This window comes from Dermacentor variabilis, chromosome 2 (genome assembly GCF_050947875.1).
Source record: "Dermacentor variabilis isolate Ectoservices chromosome 2, ASM5094787v1, whole genome shotgun sequence".
Classification (NCBI taxonomy): Eukaryota; Metazoa; Arthropoda; class Arachnida; order Ixodida; family Ixodidae; genus Dermacentor; species Dermacentor variabilis.
The window spans coordinates 241882827-241903909 of record NC_134569.1 but is presented as its reverse complement, the minus strand read 5'-3'; the positions used below and the strand labels follow the sequence as shown (position 1 = coordinate 241903909).

The following is a 21083-nucleotide window of genomic DNA, read 5'->3' as shown; positions in this document are numbered from 1 at the left end:
CACATTAGCTCGCGATGCTGGGCTCAAGTTCAGCGATTTAAGCACTGATGAACGTCACCTGCTGTTGAGGGCTCGCGCTGCCGGCATCGTTGCCTACTACTACGACGACGGCCTGCTTTGAAAGGCACTTCACGCGACTTCAGTAAGTCGGTGTTGAACTCGTAATCCTCTGGACAAAAATGCAGCGAGCACATTACGTGATTCTTTGGCGCTTTGCCAGGGCGCTGTGGCAAAGGTACGGCACTTAACCACTTCGAACGGAGAGGTTCACTCGTTGGCACAGTGATAAGTAACGTTGGATTTGCCGCTGCAACTGCCCTTGGCCAAGTTCCGCGGACTGTTCGCGCATCCCACGACATCACATGGGCGTGGCATTCTCGCTGCTTGTTCCAAACGCAAGTTTCGCGAGCCAGCAGGACCGCCGCAGCACGACGCGATAAAGAAACAACTGAAACTCCACTCCACTGGAACTCCACTGGCGCAAAGGCGAGCGCGCAGAGTCGAGCGAAAACGAAACCTTTCGATCACCCTTGATTCTACGAAAAACAAATGTTTTTTTTTTTTTTTCGTAGAATCGAATAGAAGTAGACAAGTAGCATTTTCTTCCGTCTTATAATCTAATGAAATGATCTTTTTAATACAAGTAGTTGAGGATTAGTGACAAATTATGACGAGGAGTGCTTTCGTCATCGGGCTAGTACCGGAATATCGCTGGGGGGTCTCAAATCGTGTCGTGCATTTACGTCAATTTCTCGTTTACTAAAGCTCTGTTCGCGATTATATTGACGCCTTAGACATTCTAGAGCATTGCTTTATCGCTTTAACTTGATTTTCTGGTAACCTTTAGTGTCCCTTTAACTGTGGCCTGGTCTTGTGTGGTTGCAGGGACCAAGATGGACTTGCGCGAGGACAAGGAGACTCTGCAGCAGCTGTCGGAGCAGGGCCTGTCGCCCATCAAAAGGGAACAGGGCCAGAAGCTGTGCTCCAAGATCCGTGCCATCAAGTACCTCGAGTGCTCAGCCCTCACCCAGAGAGGCCTCCGACAGGTGGGTGCATCCTGGCCTGTTCGGCTTGTTAAAGGGATATTGAATGGCCACAGGAAATGTTCAGAAGCAACCACTAAAGAAGATAAACCAGGAATGGTGTTGTAGGAACAGAAAACCCACAAAGAATTGCCATTTATTAAACAGATGACTGCGTTGATGTCGTGGCTACCATCATCGAGCATATATGTCTGATGGCGCTAGTCCAGTCTCTTTTTCTTCCACCACGGGGCTCTTTGAGTACTGTCCACTACATGGCTCCCTCTCTAGCGATGAAGGCACTGCCGTTGGGCGGTTTAAGCTGTGGAGATGGCACTGCCAGAGTCTAGATGAGCTGGCTTCAAGCAGCCGATGGAAATTGTCTGTTCGCATCCCCTGACAAGAAGTGTGAAAACTTAGCATTGCACTTGAGGATTTTGAAGGAACCGTCGTAAGGAGCTTGTAAAGGAGCACGAGTAGCGTCGTGATGGATACAGCGTGTCTACCAACCGGGAATACCGGGAATTCTCAGGGAATTTGAATAGTCTGGAAAACTCAGGGAAAACTCAGGGAATTTGTGGTTCTATCAAGGAAAATTAGCTGTAACTTTATTGAAATGGAACGAAAGTCGTGTGAATGCTGGCTCCAGTAACAGATAAATCGCAACGAATCGTAATTTCGTCATTAGGCAGATTTAGTTACACGTACGTAGACGCTTTCGGTATGTAGAGCTTCTACGTGTAAGCAGTGCGCATGCGTAGAACATAGCGGCCGCGCGCTGTTCTCACGGACGTACATGAGATTAAATTCTTTGCGTGCGTTTCTTGCGCACGTAGACAGCTTCGCGCGCAGGATCTCGCAGGTTTTGCGAGATCACGAGCAAGCGATAGCGGGCCGTGCGTGCGCAGACGGCTTGCATCAAAACACGGCAACAGGATTGAATTGGCTACCGCAGTTATGACGCAGTGTTCATATTTCCTGATAGATGGGGCTATGTGGACCCTCTTGACACGCGTCTCGTACGTGTAGATAAAAGCGCTTCAGATGTGCACGTAGGGTACGTAGGCTTTTCACATTTGCGTACGTGAAGTCTCTACGAATGTATAACTAAAGCTGTCTATTGACGCCGTGTAATCGGCACGATGTATTGCCAGAGTATTAACGACCTATTTTCCAGACGCCCGATTTTTCGGACATGCCGGATAATTCGCACGGCATTGCGGTATATATAGTCCGTATAGTTAATGTATATAGCCCTGACTGCAGGTCTGAAATGGCATTAATCAAAGCCGCCACCGCCGCCATTTTGATTATCTCGCCCCCTTCGAACCGGCACACTCGCACGCAGATCCGCTGGCAACCGTAGCCACCACAGCGGCAACGTTTCGCCTAGCTGCTTCTACGTTCGCTATTAAGCTTCTTGCCGTGTGGTGCCGTGTTTTTCATTGAAAGAATTCGCCGATGTCAGCAATGGCACCGACTCCGCCTTTGTAATCCTCGCGATTGGCTTCGAAGCTCACAGAGCACAGCGCGTTGCGTAATGCCAGACTCCAAAAGTTAGCTTCGCCTCGGTACAGCAGTGTTAAACGGTGAAGCATAACAAGCGTGGGAAGGGGAAATTGTCATGGGATACAGTACATATTTTATACACGCGTGCACCCCTGTCTCCTGTCACAGTACGAGCACCGATATGCCTAATAAGTGTACTGGCAGGCCTTCAGAGCTTTTTCGGACGTGCCTGTGGCAACTTTAGCCCTTAAGGGCAGTTAAAGACATGCATTCATTTTTTTTTTTCGGACTGCCCGATTTTTCGGATTTTTTTGCGGCCCCTAGGGAGACCAAAAAATCGGACGCTGACTGTACAACTGACGAAGAGAATGCTTCAAATCATCCTGCAGGCATCAGGAACGTTTTATAGAAGTAATTTTATGCCGCCTGCGTATCGGACACACACACCTAACACATAACTTTCTGCTGACAAAACAAGACAAACCCTTATGTGAGAAATGTGGAGATGAACTCACTGTAAATCACATTTTATTCTCGTGCACACAACTCGAACGGCTAAGGAAAAAATATTTTACTGTATTTTACAATGAATGCATTCCCTTCCATCCCAGTCTACTTTTAGGAGATAACCCACTTCTAGGAACTTCATCTGTTTTTAGTTTTTTGAAAGACACAGCGATCCTAAACGAAATATATTATATCACAGAACTACTAATTCTAAAAATTCTTACCCAGTTTTGTCACGCATCTTATGATTAACCTCACCCATTTTCTCAGTCCTGAGAAGAAGGCTGAGGTCTCCATTTGATTTGTTAGGCTCCTCAGAGTCCTTGTCCAGACAAGGGCTTTCGCTGAGGATACCCAATTTTTAAAATAAATTATACGATGTGTTTGGCGCATGATAGCCTGAGTTGCTTATGCGCCATAAAACCCAATACAATACAATACAATGCTTCAAATCATCCATGGGGTGAAAGCGTGGCAGAGGGGGATGAGAACAGAAACTACTGGCGCAGTGAGGAATTAATGGGAAAGGAAGCGTGCCGCCGCCTCTTTGAAGAAGCTTGAGCTCAATAAACAAAGTGTTGGCTGACGCTGAGATGCAGGTGTCCCTCTTCCAAACCAAAATAAACTCATTAAAGCAGTGAAAGGCAACACTGAGATGTTGCGTACGGCCTGAGAGTATGTCAGGACAGTTGAGGTTGACTTCCCAGCTGCTGAGAGAGAATCTTAGTTGTGACAAAGTTCAGGCCTCATACCGATGAGCTTGCTGTCAGTTTATAGAAATAGCTCATATTCAGAAATATTTACTTATGTATGCATTTCCTTTTCATTCATATTTGAAAATGTTTGACTCAATTTGGAATGGGTTTTACTATTTTTTAGCTGTACATTTTGCTAAAACCTTCCTTCTGTTTTGAAATAAAATAGATATTACTCCTTACCATTAAAACTGCATTAAGTCATTTTTTTTATTTCAACATGCTTACTAGAGAGTGACAGCATCGGGCAACACTGTGTCAGCCTGTCTTGACATAAAACAAAGTTCTGGCTCATTCAGGGAATTTTGCAAGGGTGCTCAGGGAAAACCTAGAAAACTCAGGGAATTTGGAAATGTCAACTTGGTAGACACCCTGGGATAAATATGTGACTGCTATGAAGTAAAGATGGGCTCATGTAAACATCCCTGCAGTCGTTACGAAGCGGCGGTGGTATAACAGTGGCCATTGTAATGCGAAGGCGGTCGGCGTAAGATTGTAGGTCAGCAGATGACGGCTCCGAGCCGAAGAACTCACCGGGTACGCGAAGTGTCGTGCCAAAAACGAGTTCTGCTCAGGAACACTGTGCATCTGCTTTCCGAGCTGTGCGAAGACCTAGTAGAACCTGCTCTGTCCATGGAATCGTGGATTCATGGGGACGAAGTGCTGCTTTTAGTTGACGATGGAAGCGTTCTACCATGCCATTGGAACTTGGGTGATAAGCTGTGATTCGTATATGCGAAAAAAGCCTGAAGGAGGGACGAGTCAAACAGTCTTCCTCTGTCTGTGGTTATGGTGTATGGTACGCTGTAACGAGAAATCCAGATACAGTGAAACCTCATTAGACCATAGTTGGCCAGAGATTGGAAAAAGTGTGTACTAAACGGTAGTACTGTTTAACCGAACTAGCATGAGATCGACCACTTACCTGGCAAAAACGGAACTCTGAGAGAGTGCGATGAAAGGGGAAGAAAACATGCAGTATTGATTCACTTCGCGTGACAAAAGTGTTATTTTCGTTTGATGACACAGCAGCCTACACTCTTAGGCACAAGTACACCTTTTGGGGTATATATCTGCCACACAGCGATAATTGTCACCTGCGTTGCTTGCATTTCCTTTCTTGAAAACGCCACGCCCGCTACTTTCCTGTCGGGAATGCTATGTCATGCTGATAACGCGCATGCCGTTCGTTACTGGTAAGTATCGGGCTCGCCGCGTTAAAGAAAGGAAATGCGGACAAGACAGGTGACGATTATTGTTGTGTGGCAAAGAGCGTTATTTTGTTTAAGAGTGCAGCAGCTTTTCTGCCAGCCCCCCTCTTCTCGGCAAACACTCGCTTGGCAGATTCCTCGTTGGCATTACGTATTCTCCGTGCATGTGCGCGGTAGCGCTGCAGAAGTCACGGTTCGCCTTTTTTATTGCGGGGTGGTGTTCTCGTCGCGACGATTGCATTCATGAGGCTGACATAACGCGCAGCTTCTGCCACTGTCAGGCCTCAATCGCCCGTGCTGTCGCTTTCCGTGTCGTCCTCATCACTGTTGCTCGCTGACACTTCGGCAACAACAGAGGCAACGACGGCGAAAAGTTGAACCTCGTAGCCGACATCTCTTCGCGGTTGCAGCAGCGCTGCCGAGCAACTTCTTCGCACTTTAAATGCCACACACCATAGTCAACAGTAGATCCCTGTCGCGTTCCAGCGCCGACTTCTTCATGTCACGTTCGATAGCACAAACAATGTCTAATTTCTCTTCTATGCTGACCATCCGGCGTCTTTTTTATTTGAGCTTCGAGTCCTCGCTTGTGCAACGTCACAACGCTCTCTGGCACGTCGCCGAAATGATGTTGATGTGGCTTCACGCACAAACGCACAGGGCCCTTGGAGGCCATTGTTCCGATCTCTGAGGCTTGTTGTTCTGCTGGGCCACCCGATGGAGACGATGCACCGCCATGTTTGCGCGACTAAATGTGGAAACACTACATGCTAACCGTTACGTACGCAATAAGCTGGTACGGTTTATGTGGATGCAAAACACATTATGTTCAATGGCCGCTGAGTTGGGGATTTGACTTTACTACTTGTAAAACGAAACTACTGTTTAAGCGGGTACAGTTTAACGTGGTTTTACTGTACTTAAGATGGCCTGGGCTACGGACTCTACAGTAATGTGAGAGAGTGGCATTGATTCAGGCCAGCGTGTGAAGCGGACGATACAAGTGAGTATGTATCGTTGGTTCGGGGACAGTGGTAGCTGACCAATGAGATTGATGTGAACGTGGCTGAAATGAACATCTGTTGGTGGAAAATGACCAGGCACTCTCATAGTGTGTCGACTGACTTTGGTGCGCTGGCACTGTATGCATGGCCGAGCCCAGCAACGGACGTCAGCGTTCATACGCTGTCACAAATAGTGGGAAGTGACCAGACATTGTGTGGCACGTGCTCCAGGGTGCAATAAGGAATGTAGGGAATCAAAAGCTTGCTGCCGAAATTGTTGTATAATGTACGATCGAGGATGACCTGTCGACATGTTGCATATCACTGTGACGTTGCAATGAGGCAGTAAGATATCTTCGAAGCACAGAGAATCGTTGGCAGTCCAGAGTGTTTGAAGGTCATGGTCTGTGTGTTGAGTGGTAGCGAGGCGGACAAAGTTAATGCCGGAACGATTGACTTGGCGAACACCTTTGTTTGATTAAAGTTTTTAACAACGACTTGGCTTGCATTTAGTACATGAATCCATGAAAGAGCGTCAGCAGCGAGATTATCGGCACCACTGATATGCCGAATATCAGTAGAGAATTCAAAGATATATGCAAGCTGGGGAATTTTATAGGGCGTGTGCGAGGAACCGTTGGAGGTAATAGCATAAATGAGCAGTTTGTGGTTGGTGAAAACAAATAACTGATGCCCTTTGAAATTGTGACAAGAGTAGTGGACTGTGAGGTAGAGTCCTAGCAATTTGCAACCAAAAGTGCTGTAGTGGGTTTCTTACAGTGTCAGCTTCCTTGAAAAGAAATATACAGCCTGCCATGTCTTGCCAACCAGCTGTTGAAACCCGGCGCCAACAGCTATGTCAGAGGCATCTACCATAACGCGCATTGGAGCGTCTGGTTACAGGTGTGCTAGTAGAGTAGTGGTAGCAAGAGCGTTCTTGGCAGAGATAAAAGCAGATTCGGCAGCATTAGTCCATAATATAGGTGCGCTAGCTCGTGATGTTCCAGAGAGTGGAATGTGCAGAGGCTGCAAAGTTGAAGCACAACGAGGAATGAAACAACGATACTAATTGATGAGGCCCAGAAATGCCCATAATTGTTTGGTGTAAGAGGGACATGGGAAATATTTAATCGCTTAAACACGGGATGGTATGGATCGGATGCCATGCTCAGATTCTCTAAGGCCCAGGAAATAAAGAGAAGCGACGCCAAACTCGCTCTTCTTGATGTTTACAACCAGGCCATATTGACGGAGGCGTTCAAACACCTTACGTAGGTCAGATTCATGTTCCACAGCAAAGCGACTGAATACAAGAGTGTCGTCTAAATAGACGAAGCAACAAGTCAGGCCACGGAGTACTTGATCGACAGACCGCTGAACTCTTTGAACAGCATTACAGAAGACGAACGGCATGCACACATATTCAAACATGCCGAAAGAGGTAATGATCGCGGTTTCAGGTATGTCGGAAGGCTCGACAGGAATCTGATGGTAGGCTTTTACTAGATCCACCTTGCTAAATATGCAGCCAATAAGCGATGCGGTGATATCGTGGATGTCAGTTGTAGGGTACCTATCGTGAATCATCATTTTGTTTAAGGCGCGGTAATCGCCACACGGTCGCCAATCACCCGTCTTCTGGCGCACCCTGTGTAAAGCAGATGACCATAAGCTAGAGGAAGGACGAATGAAGCCTAACTCGAGCATGTGTTCAAATTCTTGCTTTGCAATTGTCAGATGGTCTGGTGCTAAGCAGCGAGGTCGGGCATATACTGGTGGTCCTTAAGTCACAATGTGGTCAGTGACGTTGTGCACTATTGGATAATCTGGCAAGAGTGGTTCGAACAGCTCTGGAAACTCCACCAGAATGGTGGACCACGATTTTGGTACCTGAGTGTGTACTTGTACAATACGCAAAGGTGGTGCAGACGTGGTGATGCCTTGTATGGAAAAGTTTGTTGAGAAGTCAAGAAAGCGGCAGTGGTGAAGGTTGACGAAGAGGTTAAACCACAGAAAATCAGCGCCGATGATCGGCCCGCGGACGTCAACGACAGTGAGTAGCCATCAAAAAAGGCATTGCAGACCAAGGTCAAGAGTGACAGATTTCTGACCATACGTTTTAATGTTGGAATCATTTACGGCAATGAGAAAGGTCTTTTCATGGCGATGTCTTCTGCGGTCTTGAAAAGTTGGGGAAACAACACAAATTTGCACACCAGTGTCTACAAGATAGCGAACTTTCGTGACACGGTCGGTGATGCATGAGAGACGGCCTGATGTAGAGCCAGTAGCACTAGCTATGATCAGTGATTGGCCTAAATGTTTCGCGAAAAGTTGCAAGGCGGGCGGCACTGCCGTGGGCAAGTACCATAGCTGGCGTGACATGTTTTGGTCATGCAAACATTGCCGCTGCTGATGGTTATTCGCACGAAAGCTTAAGGCAGCCAGCTGGTTAGTTCTCTCCTCTACTTGCGCAGCAAGGTACGTGCTTGAACTGTTGGGTTCGTCAAAGTGCTGCTGTATCTGGGTTGTGTCACCACAGGTGCATTGCAACGATCAACAGTGGATATCACAGGATGGAAAGAATCCATAGTTTGGTCTGCCATCGTCGTTAAGGCCTCGTTCTGACGTAGTAGCTGAGGCACATAAAATAATGCGTAATTGGTTTGGTAGATGCTGGAGGAAGAGCTCCCGAAGGATTTTCGAGTCTGCTTATGATGGACTGGTTTCCAGGAGTTGTGTCATGCAGTGAAGCAGCTCAGTTGGTTTTCTGTCACCAAGTTCCTCCAATGAGAGGAGCTGTTGAATCCGTCGTGACTCAGAGTCTGTGGTGCACTGTAGTAACTCTTGCTTAAGGGTATCGTACTGCTCATCGGGCGGTGGAGCTAGCAAAATTTCGCAGACCAAAGCTGCAGGGGTCGGGTTGAGTGCACTCACAACGTTGTTGTACTTGGCCACCTGAGGTGTGACACGGTGATGGCTAAACTGTGCCTCGATGTGGACGAACCAGAGTTCACAGTCCGGGGGCCAGAAATCAGTAAGTTTTAGTGCGGCCGCAGAAGACATTGTTTTCTTCGAGACGTCGTTCGGCGGCCGGTTCCTTGGCGTCGAGAAGAAACTTGGTAGACGTGTACAGTTGTGACGTGGTGTGATATTATTAAACAGACGACTGCGTTGATGTTGCAGCTACCATCGTCGAGCCTATATGCCCGATGGCGCTAGCCCAGCTGCATCTTCTTCCACCGCGGTGCTCTATGAGTACTGTCCACTACAGTGTCATCATTTCATGCCTTCTGGGTAGATTGCTGCATCGTTCGTGCTTTGCGAATCCATACTGGGCTGCATTGCTGTGGGTGAGCAGTCAAGGTGTGATTGTGGCAACTTTAATGTCAACAAGATGGGCACCTAGATGGGCCTTGCTTTTCGGCATGTGGCAGGCTTGATGTTGCTTCTTGCCGCCATCGCAGATGCACTTACAATTGTGTCTGAGGGAATTTTATGTGATATATATGGCCACTAAAGCAAGGTGATGTTCACGCAACATCAAAGGCAAGTGTCGATTTAACTAAAACAGCTGCCTTCTTTAAAGTTTATGCACAGAAATAGTCAGTTTTAACTTTTTAGTTCATGTACGTAAATTCACAAATTTGATGGATTAGTTAATGAAATGGTTCTAAATAATTGGGGTTAATATATTTAATTGATGCCCAGCGCTAGTGTAAATGTGTGTACTATTTGGACAATGGAAATGTAGACAAGTCGGTGCTATATAGCACATGTCCTTTTATTTCTGTTTTGGCACTTCATGTGATGTTTTCGTGATCTCGGCTTGTAAGCCTTATCTGGTCCCTGTGCTATCTTTGGCAATGCTGTACATTATTACTTGTAGGAGGTATTCTAATTTACATAATTATTGTTCATGTTTCATTAGTGCATGATAATGAAAGCAGATGTGTGTGCAGAGTTCGTTTCCTGAGGCTGTTTTTACAATGTGCAGGTGTTTGACGAGGCAGTGCGGGCAGTACTCCGGCCAGAGCCTCTGAAGCGGAGGCAGCGGCGATGCAAGATCGTCTAGGGATCCTCTTCTCTCCACTTTATTTTGTTCTAAGAGCAGCGAGACAGCAGAGGGTCATTCGGCATCTGACCCTCCTGCAACCACCGTGCGGACTTTTTCTCTCCGTCTCTAGGCCCTCGTCGAGGACGTGTAGGTGCAGACACACAAGAAATAAGGAAACAGTACGGCATGTACCACTTTGCCGACTAACTCAGCGGCGCGAATTCATGTCGTGCCAGGTGCGACATATGGAGGCAGCGCTAAACCTGTTCTGCTCCTTCTCATATTTGCTCTGTGCTGCCACTCTCTTGGATATAACACAGTGACCTGAATTTTTGTTAAGACAACTTTGAAAGATGTTGCAATTACCGCTGCTTTGGTTATTCTCAAATTTCGCAACAAAATTGCTTTTCTTAGTTGCCGCTGTTCAGTGAAGCACTTAGCATCATTCTGTGCCTGGTTCGTCCACTTTTAGTTGCCAGCAGGCAATGAAATGAGTGTGTGTTGCTGTATCACAGCACCTATGCTGAGGTGCATATGACTGTTCTTTTTCGTTTTTTCCTACATGAATCAGCTAAGTGAGGGTGCTGAGAGTATTGCTAAATGACCTGGGCAATATAACGTGATCTCGCTATAAGATTTGATAAGGAAGCGGCATTAAGCACAAGAATCTTTCAAAGCTGTCAGAACAAAATGCAGGTAGTCATGTTCACATGAACAGTTCGTAACGGAAGTCCAAATGCCGAGAAGGTTGATGGCCGAAGCTTGAAGAGCTGCAACCCACATACAAAGTGTCCAATAGGCATTACGTAACGGGATATTGGTTTCTTGCGATGAACAAAACACTGAAGACGAAATTACTTCTGGCATGCCATCTACTGTACATGTGTTTCCATCTTGAGCATACCTTGTGCTTTCTTCAACACATGAGAATCCTCCACAGCTTGTGCGTGCTCTTGCACAAGCTGAAGAGACGTTCCACTTGCACCATCGTTACCCTTGTGGAATGTATGCGTAGTTTGTTATTCTATTCCCTTTGATTCTTTTTCTCTCTCTCCATCCACTAGCAATCATTGCCAGGAAAGTTCAGTTTTCCCACTTTACAGTAAATTATGTCATGTGAAACGTGATTTTAGTAATAATGAGTAGCTAATAGATAAGCCACACTTCTGGCACGGTTATCCAGTGCAACTATAATAAGCACACTTCTGAAAGCCCACCTTTGTTGGGCCTCAAAAAAAGCTGTGAACACTTGTCTCAGCAAAAGTAAGACTTGGGACAGTGTGTAGTTCCCAATAGCAAAGCCAACGCTACTTCAGAACAGTAGAAAGAAAGTGGAAAAGAACAATGGCAGCAGTACTGTGATTCTGAAGAGTGATTGTACAGCCGAGAAATTTATACCATGCTGGCCTTGTACCCAGTACATCGTTGCTATTTTCGCAGCATCTGCTATTTTCGCAATGTCGCTGTTACAGCCATCACCCGAGCAGTTGGTTTTTGCGACAGTGGTGCTACAACCGCGACAAAGGTGCCGCAGATAGAGTAGTGTTTCCACCACTTCAGCTTATAGGTCTGTTGTTGCTTGCAATGCCATAGTTTATCTGGACTTCTTACATTAGTTTGGCTATCTTTTCTGTGGCAGACAATGGATAAAGGTGTGATGATTGCTTAAAAATAATGAGACTTCCCACACGGAGTGCGTGAGCAGTGTGTCGGCAGACAAATGATGAAAGGGTTAAGAGAGGTTCCTGGCTTTTACGGCAGTTATAAAAATGTTTCTTCAAAAAGTGGCAGCGTTGTCTAGATTGGCTTGTGTTAATGCAACTGCAGCAGCTTAGGAAGCACTGGCATCATGCAGACCATCTGATGCAGCACTCGTACTGGAGGGCTGTCCACAGTGTCAGAAGACATGTGCAAGCAATTGGGAGCATGTAAGCAACCTTTATTCTATCACTTCTGACACAGATTGACTGAGCATGGTCACTTTTTTCTCGGAGCACTTTGCTCTGTATGGTAATGCAATGCCGTGTGGTTCAGGCAGTCCTAAAGCTGTTCTGCTGCTTCCCTCCTTCGTGCCAGGATGTCAGCCTTTTTACGCGTGCAGGTCATCTGTTCGCATTAGTGTTCAAGTGTTTTGCATTCACCTCTAGGATTTAGTCTGCACTGCAGTTATAAAACTTTGTGCCCAAATTCTAATATGTCAAGAGAATTTAGGCAAGAAAAAATTGAGAGACATAAAGTAACAATGCAAATGAAAGTGCTGCTCCTCAAATTACATGCATGTTCCGTTCCTTTCGAGCTTCGAGACACCTCTTTGCAGATTTCCTTTAAATTAATTGATATATTAGTATATCCTCAAGTCATTTGAAGTGTTACAGAGGGAGTGGGTGCAAAACATCTGTCAAAACAAGCAATATGTGAAGTAAAAGGGGGAAAAAAAAGCAATTACAGTTACTTCAGAAAGTGGTCAGTTATAGCAGACTTGAAAGTAGTTCCTTCTGTTGTAGTTCTTCTGTAGCTGCTAGTGCGATTGCAGTATTACACAACTAAAATACACAGGAAAAAATGAATGAATGAGCAATTATTCCACACAAGGGATACATTTGCTGTTGTTAGTAACCCTTGAAGCCAAGCATGTGTTCACAACGGAAACACTACAATGGCCCTGCAAAACTTTTTGAAACTGGTGAAGGAAACCCCCTGAAACACAGGACAATGCTGTTAACACGTGAGCCAAACACCATATTTGCACGAATATATCGCAAGTTTTTCTTTTATTTTCTCTGGCACTTGGAGCTGTGTTGAGCTAAACCACCAGGCACCACCGCATTTGCAACGGCCTACGGAGAGACTCCTGCGCAGACCCTCCTGTGCCTGTGTGCATCGCAGTCATTGTTCCTGACTGAGTCGCGGCAGCTTGCCTCGCTCAGGATGGGCAAGCTAGGAGTTGCCGCCACTGTGCGTTTTGCACTGTGTTTTTCCTGATTTAGAACGCTGTTGGTGCCACATCAATTTGGTTACGGGGTATTCACAGCAACCTTGAATAACACGATTGGTGCGGCTTTGAAGGTCCGTAAAGCGAGTGGTCTTCAAAACTGCACACTGGATCACCCGACACTGCTGGAAGGCTTTGCCACGTTTGATTGTCACGGGCATGCATGTTGAATAACCGTGGTGGCATGGAGGACGACTCCGTTCTCGCCAAAAGTGGCGAAGGTATTGGCAGTGATGAGTAAATTGTGCAAGCACTCGTCCTTTGACTTTATTTTGTGACGGTAGTTCGCAGTAATGATGAATAGAGCCCTGTGGGCTTCCACTTTTATCTGTCATTTCCTGTTTGTTTGCAGTGTCACTTCGCATTATAGTCTTAAAAAAATGTTTGTTCTTTTTGCGAGGACCCAAAGTGTCCCCCCTCATGTATTCGTGGTCGTGCAATTTACATACATATACGGTACTTTTCATCTACACATGGCAGGGTAACTAGAACATTGTTGTGAAGATCACCTCTTTGTTTTGCTCCTTAACACTGATGGTGCATTAGAAAATTATTGGCACGATTCGTTCAACAGCCGCAAACAGCAGAAGTTGCACACAATTAGCAGAAAGGCAGTAAAGTAAAATTAAAGAACACAGGTGAGTCACAGTTAAGACTCGTGACAGCAGGTGAAGAGAAAGTGTAAATATTGCATTCAAACGTTGCTGCTTTCTTCTGGAAACAATACAGTGCTGGGAAAGCCTCAGGCCACACTGAAGCACTTGGAAGTGTTGCAGTAAATGACCTTACATTGACACATTAATATCTGGGGTTAGAACTTTATGATGAGTGTGCTCTCTTCCACAGTAGACCTGGTCATGAGTGAATGCCTGCCTCAGTTCTGTAAAACAAGCTCGCTTTGCAGTCGTGCTGCATTGAGCTCTATTTTCAACCATACTTCACTTTTTCATCGAGAAAGTGGCTGTGAGAGTGTATCAAGAAGAAACATGAACAAAAGCGGTTGCAATGTGCGCTGCATGATGTGTAATAAGAGAAAAAGTGCAGCATGTTTAGCTGCAGCGAGTGTTTCATACTAAGATTACTAGAGATAAATTTGGTGCTAGAATTGTTCAGTCGCTTTTAGAATCATAACATGTTGATTTTCCTAGTTTTGCGTGCATTTGTTGAGCATATGTTTCAGCTTTTTTATTGTTGTTTTTATTGTGTTTCAAACTAACTTTGTATATCTCTAATGCAGCATTAACTCATTTCATTACTTAATTTCCAGCACATAAATAACTTGAAAGGACCCTCGCAAAGGTTTGGCCATTTTGAGCAAACAAGCGTAGCATATACGTGACGCGCTGGTGATCGTGCCTGCAAAGTATTACGGCACTGAACGTGGTGAGAACAGCTCAACTTCCAAAATAAATGCTGTGCTTCTTCCCTCTCATCGTAGCATGTTCCCAGCCAGAGAGTTGCAGTCACATGCACAAATGCTTCTGGTCACTCACCAGGACTAATCATTCAGTGGGGGGGTGCGGCACAATGCCGCATAAAAGGAAGATAAGTAAAAAGCAGGTGGTGCTTGACGTCTTGGTACGTCCCTTGGCTCCGTTATGGAAGAAGGCCGGGAAGGAACGCCGTCTGGGAATGCGGCCAGAGGCAGAGGGTGTCTCCCTTGGCAGTGGCGCTTGCCTCCTTGTGGCATGGTAACAGGACTGTTACTTTCATCTGTCACCTTCATCATTGAACCGACCTGAAAAATTATTTCACTAAAATGCTCCTTAAGCAGCGTTTTACAGCTTCCTGTATAGAACCACAATTCATGCCGGTGCCTGATGAGGCGCCCTTTAAGTGCAAATGTACTAAATCTAGGTAACACTTGGCAGATAACACGCGCCATGCAAAATTATTTTTGCGTTATTAGTAATTTTTGGTTGCCATGTTGTGAAGAACGATGAATGGTCACAAGCGGATGCATTATGAGACTAATTATTGTCGTAAAGTGAATCCGCCCTGATAATGTGGGGAGGATAATGCGAGAGTCGGTTGAAGCCAGAAGAAGGAAGTTTAGGCAAATCCAGACACTGACTATCCCTCCCATGCTCACTGAACAGTCTGTGTGCAGGCACTAGTATCACATTTGGTTCTAATTTACCTTGTGTGAAGCTTAGCCACAGCGGGCCTCAATTATTAAAATATTTAACGTGGATTGCTCCAATCAGCATACAATGCTTGTCATGGTTAGCAGTGACAATGTGAAAATGTTTTTTTTTTTGTTGTTGTTGTTGTTCGTGCATTTCAAGGAGCTTATTTGTCATAAGCTATGCATTTGACTGTACTTCTAGAAAGCATTGCATTGCGGCATAAACGAGTCCCAGGCATGTTTATTTGCAGCATTGTCCCATGTTTCATGTAGCTGTTGATAGCATTTCTGATTCTATGTGGAAGCGGCACTTCAGGCAGCAGTATTTTCACTTGGGAGCAGCAGTGCACAACGTTGAAAGATGGTGTCCCATGGGGGAATGTGCATTGAATCTGCATCAGGCATGCTGGTGTGTGCCAACTAGCTTGCACACACACCTATGTGCCTGCGAAGCCTCGTGGCAAAAGACACCGGATACATAACACTAACTGCGTCATCAAATGCATGGCACAGTTCTGTCAGTTTGCTATTACCTAGGTGCCAAGTTGCAGCTGCAAGTGTTACTGTACCTAAACATAAATAATTTCCTTAAAATTGCTAACTCACTTCTTTGACGCACTGGAAATAATTTAGGCAAAAGGACAGAAAAAAGCATTCCTGGCTTATCCAGGTCCCAACCTTCGTAGCAGAAGTTTCCAACAATCTATAGGTTAAGCCGGCAACAAAAAGAAAAGGGCAGACAGCATAGGCAAGCTGTGTGGTGTTCATCTTATAGTCTACTGACGTAACGTCGTTTCCTTTGTAGCAATTGCTACGAACGGGTGGATGTCTCATTTTCCCTTCATCATAGTCTACTCGATGAATTTGTTCCGGGCAAGCAGATCCCTGGCAACTTAAGCAGCCCTGTCCTCCGATTGGTCTGCGTCAGCCACACTGCTTGTGGTGCATAGATGGATATCTGACATGCGCCCTGCATTGCCTCTCCATCATGCCACTTCTGGCAGGCACAGAGGTGTGAGCTGGTGTATGTGCTCACACGTGCAAGAGGAAACATCGCCTCTTGAGCTCCTATTGAATACACAGAATGAATGCAAAGTATGTTTCATTTTATGACATACACACACTTGCAAAAACACACTGTAGGTAGGACACAACCAAAGGAACAAGTACAGTAGATGCAGCACTTCTGTCCTGTCCATAGTGTGTTTTTGCAATTTGAATATGAATTGTGAACTTAGGTCTACACCTTCTTAACTAGTGTGCTTGCCACACATTTGACAGCTTGCAACTCTGAATTCCAGGCTTCACAGCAATTGGGCTTTCTTTTAAGCCTTGTACCCCATGAACAATTGATGCCAATAGTACATGCGAGCTGTCGGGAATACACGTCGCTCACACAGTCTTGTATTAGATTTTATGTTGCACAGAGTGACTGTATTGCCAAAATTGGCATAACACAGCATTGTGGAATGACGAAGTATGTGTCTGTGCTAGGCATGCCAGTTTTTGGGTGGTGGAGCTACATGAACATGACTGCTGCATAGTACGAGAGCGTTTGCATGACATCTCTTTATACTTGACGGTAAATTTTGGGCTGTTGCATTTAGTATTGTCATGTTTCAAAAATCGGAACTAGCTGCCGTCCTACTACCACTAGGCCCCTGCTTAGCCACGGCCTGTTTAGGTAAGGAAGCCATGCACTCTGAAATCTTTGTGCAGTCGCGGGGCTGTTATGTTATGTCTCGGAATTGCGGCCTTATGCTTGAAAAATTAGAGATGTGGTCAATAGTGAATCTTTACAGGAAATAAAATTGTAATGGCATTAAGTGGAGTTGAAATAGTAATAGCACCAATGTGAATACTTCTCTGGATTTTTTTAATAGTTTCTTATTGAGGTATATTTCAAGTTTTATGTTCACTAGTTGCATACTTCTGATCAAGTGATTGTAAGTGATGATGAAGCCATTTGGAAATATTGCCTGTTACTTAATCTGTGCTTGTCAATCATCCCTGATGTAGTGTGGATTATTCGAACACTTTTCGAAATCCGAAATTTGCAATAGCAGCTGTTTTTTTGAAGAACCATATTTTAATAGCAGGTGTGAAGGGTCTCAAAGATGGGCGTGCTATGACTGCTGGAACAAAACGGAACCTGTAAGAAACTGACTGGATCTGGTTGTTAGTGCAGCAGGTCACATGTCAGTTCACTCATGGCATTGCATGATGCTGCTTTATTCATGAGCAGTGCCTTCCGGAGTCCTGCTTGCCAAGTGAAGCTTGAGGTGGTCTCGCAATGTACCATTGACCTTTCGTTGAGAGGAAGCTGAGTGATAATAAACAAGAACCCTATTATTCATATTGGCAACCTTGTGGTCCCTTGCCACTCTGTTGCACTTGAAGAACAAGCTTAGCTGTGGGACGCCCTCGCTGATTATAGTGTACGCATCAGAACAAATATTTCGATAAGTGCTTGCAGTTGATTCACTCTGGCAGTGGAAGTCACTCTGCAACTATGCACGATTTCCATGGTCCACTTGTCACTTGCTGATCTCTGTTTGAGCAGTGAAGATTCCTGTTTAGTGGAACATGCTGGGAATATTCATTTGGTGGCTCCTCCATTGACAAGCACCCAGATACTGTTGTCCTTTTAAACCATCAAAATGCTTTAACTGATGCAATACTCTACCAGTGCTATGATGGTGGTGCTTTAGCCAAAAGTTTATCACATACCAGGAGGTGTGTGTGTGTATTTTTCTGTGCACAAATGTGCTTCTGCTAGCACAACAGGGTGGCAGCAATTTCTATATCCTTGTAGGGTTGCTCCTTTTAGCTGTCGCTACGTAAATGGCAGTGTCTGAAAATGCTGGGGCTTTGTGGAATTTAAGGGCTCCTGAAGTGCACACAAGGGGCACTGTCATAGTAAGGCCCACCTTTTAGACAGAATCATGCAGTGCACATAAAGTGTTGACTACAAGCATCTTCTGTCCAAAATGCTGCTGGTGCTTTCATTACAACAGCAATGCCGACTCTGCAACATGTTAAAAACTAGCCATTTATTTTTTGTTCACTCACTGTATAATGCCCACCCAACGCTGTTGATGTACAGGTTAGAGCATGGCACTACAAAACATAGCCACATGGCATTGAAAAACTAATGATTTGGGATGCATAAAGTTGACACTGAATTATGAACATGTTCACATTTTTTACAGCTATTATTTGCTTGATTTTATGTTGAGGTGTGCAGGGGCATTCTGTTGTAGTTTCAGTTTGCAAAGAGAAATGAATTCAGTTTTTCCACTAAGGCATATTACAGGGATGTTTCATTTTTTTTTTTACATACATCGTTGTGTGCTACTTGCGTGATTTTTGTTTCCACCTTTAAGCTTTAAAACCCAAAGACATTTCTTCTAGGATTTTGTATACTTTTGTACAGTTTTGTTAACTACACTTTGCTGACAGCTTCTTTGCAGCTTTTAACACTTTTATGCTTGCACTGTTTATTGCAGTGGTCTTTGCTTTTGTAGTATTTTAACGATTTTACATTTGTAACATTTTTTTTGTGTCAGATGTTTTTCTAGTCTGTATTGTTTCTACACAAGTTTTTGGGTCATGCGAGTTATGGTGTTGAACCTTATTTTGTGTGTGCGCACTACATTATGACGTCGTGCCATCAACTCATTTATTGTGGCACTCTTTCGCATTTGGTGGTGCTGAATGTCGCATGAGTTTTTTGTTTATCTATTTCTTTGGTTGGAGGAATTTTTGTTTGTTTTTCTAATGTAAGCATGCAGATCTAGTGCTGTACGTTTGTGTGGTTTTTCCCCAGTAACTTCTAATTCCCAAGTGAAAAGTGCTGGCATGCCTCCTATATGTGTGTGTTTGTGTTGCACAGAGTTGTCATGTTCTGGCTGGAAGGTTCCTCGTTTGGGTTTGGGGCATTTTGTGAAGAATGTCTGCTGTTGTGCACTTCACTGTGCCCACCTGGAGTGATCTCATTGTGCAGTGTGAAGGAGTATGCCAGTCTGTAGTTCAAGACATCTCGCACATCACTACATGCCCTGCCAACACTCACCTGGAATGTGCTTTGCATATCAGTGCACAGTAATGTGTGCTGCCCCTGAAGCAAATATCGGTTCTCAGTGTGTCCATTTGTGTGTGTGCCCATGTTGGGAGAAAGGGAAGGTGTGATCAAAGGGCATATTTGACACTGTGCAGCTCTTCATTCAGCCATTTGCTTTGGCATGCCCACCTCCTCTGGAACTTTTGGAAAGTGCCGACTGTGCCCAAGTGCGACGGCACCTAGCTGAAGGTGCACTAGCTTAAGTGAGCGTACGTGTGTGAAGGTGTGCATGTTGCGACTGTGCAGCTGTTCCTCTGTCAACTTATTGATGTTGGAAGCTGAGATGTGCGTGCAAATGGAAAGGCAGCACTGTCCTTAAGCAGCAACTGTAATAAATAAGATATTCTATGAACGGAATGTGTGGTGTCTGCCTGTGCACATCCTAATGTGGCCTTAACAGAGTTTCAAAAGTAGGCAAAATAATGCGCAAACTAGGCTAGCAAACACTAATGGTTTGTTTCAAGCTTGATTGCTTCATGATGGGTTGGAATAACGAATTCATGGCAGGCGACTAGCTAGTTGGGGCACCTATTAAAGGCCACCTACGAAATTCTGAATTGCGTATAAAGCCCCGTTTCAGATAATTTAGACATAGTCTACAGTCGAAAACTATGCACCCAATGCGTTATCACAGGAAACATTTGAAAAAGTACAGACAGTGTCATTAGAATATAGGAAATGTGAAGTTGCAGGCAGTTTGCTTCCATCCACAAATAATTATCCATATGAAAATGCAGGCTTTCCTGGAGTTTGCTCGTGGCCACAGCCTTATAGTTTCTCACTATGAGAAACTCTGTGCTCATGGCGATGCGTGCCGAGATTGTATTACTGTATTCAACACTTTAATGTCATCAAAACACTTACGTGTAGCCATAAAAAGTAATCACAATATAGCATTAACCTTATAAAATTTGATCAGTAACTTCGCTTTTAAGTGCTTTTCACTTTAGCTATGTCTTCAGTACTAGAGAAAAACTGCAAGTGGCACACGTGCTGTGTTAAGTGTGGTTCTTCTGAATTCAATGTAATGTTTCTTTTTTTTTATCTTGACACCAAAATAACAGATGTCTGTTGGTACTAAAGACACATGCATGTAGTATTTAGTTCAAAGTCTGAATGAACCCATTGCTCTGAATTCATGCAAAACTCTCAAGATTCATTAGTGTGATACATGCCGTTAGAAAATGAGGGCGGATGGTTGTATTGAGGTGTGATTGTGACCCAGTGTTGTGGCGAATATTCTCTGTATATTGACGTGATGCAAGTTGCTGCAGTAGATGACTTGGTGCAACAAACCTGAAACGGCAAACTATGATTTTTTTTTTTCCGCCTAGAAATTGACCTCGTGAAATGTATATGGCACTGCCGTGCCTTCAAAACCCGTTCACAGTGGAAGTACTAGGAAGCTTACCAGCAAGTATGCGACCAATATGGTGAGCAACATGGCAATAAAGAATGTCAAGCGGAAAGTTGGAGAAGCTGTGATAATCTCATTGGTGGCAGCAATGGAAAAGAAACCTTCTGTGAGTAACTGCTGAAGAGGAAAAAGTGAAATTAGAAAAGAAACTATTTACGATAACTTGAAGGGAAGCTCATTGCTTTTCAAAGTCAGGATGCGTTAGAACACACACTTATAAAGCGAAATACAGCAAGGAAGAAGAAGCATGTGCTCGCTGTGGTAAAGCTAGGGAAGCGATGGAGCATGTTTTATTAGAATGGTGAAGATATCTGCCCAGTGGTTGATTGAAGCACCTCCTGCTTCCTTGAAGCTTTTG

General features: G+C 44.8%; 1 protein-coding gene across 2 annotated transcripts in view; it reads left to right on the top strand.

The window, feature by feature from the left end:
- LOC142573191 (ras-related C3 botulinum toxin substrate 1-like) overlaps nt 1-19660 on the top strand; it is a 70853-nt gene extending 51193 nt beyond the window's left edge. For both annotated transcript variants that reach the window (XM_075682780.1, XM_075682779.1), the window contains exons 4-5: nt 886-1046; nt 10006-19660. In XM_075682780.1, the coding sequence (XP_075538895.1) occupies nt 886-1046; nt 10006-10083 (239 nt within the window). In that variant the 3' untranslated portion in view covers nt 10084-19660. The remainder of the gene's footprint in view (nt 1-885; nt 1047-10005) is intronic.
- Nucleotides 19661-21083: the final 1423 nt, after the last annotated feature.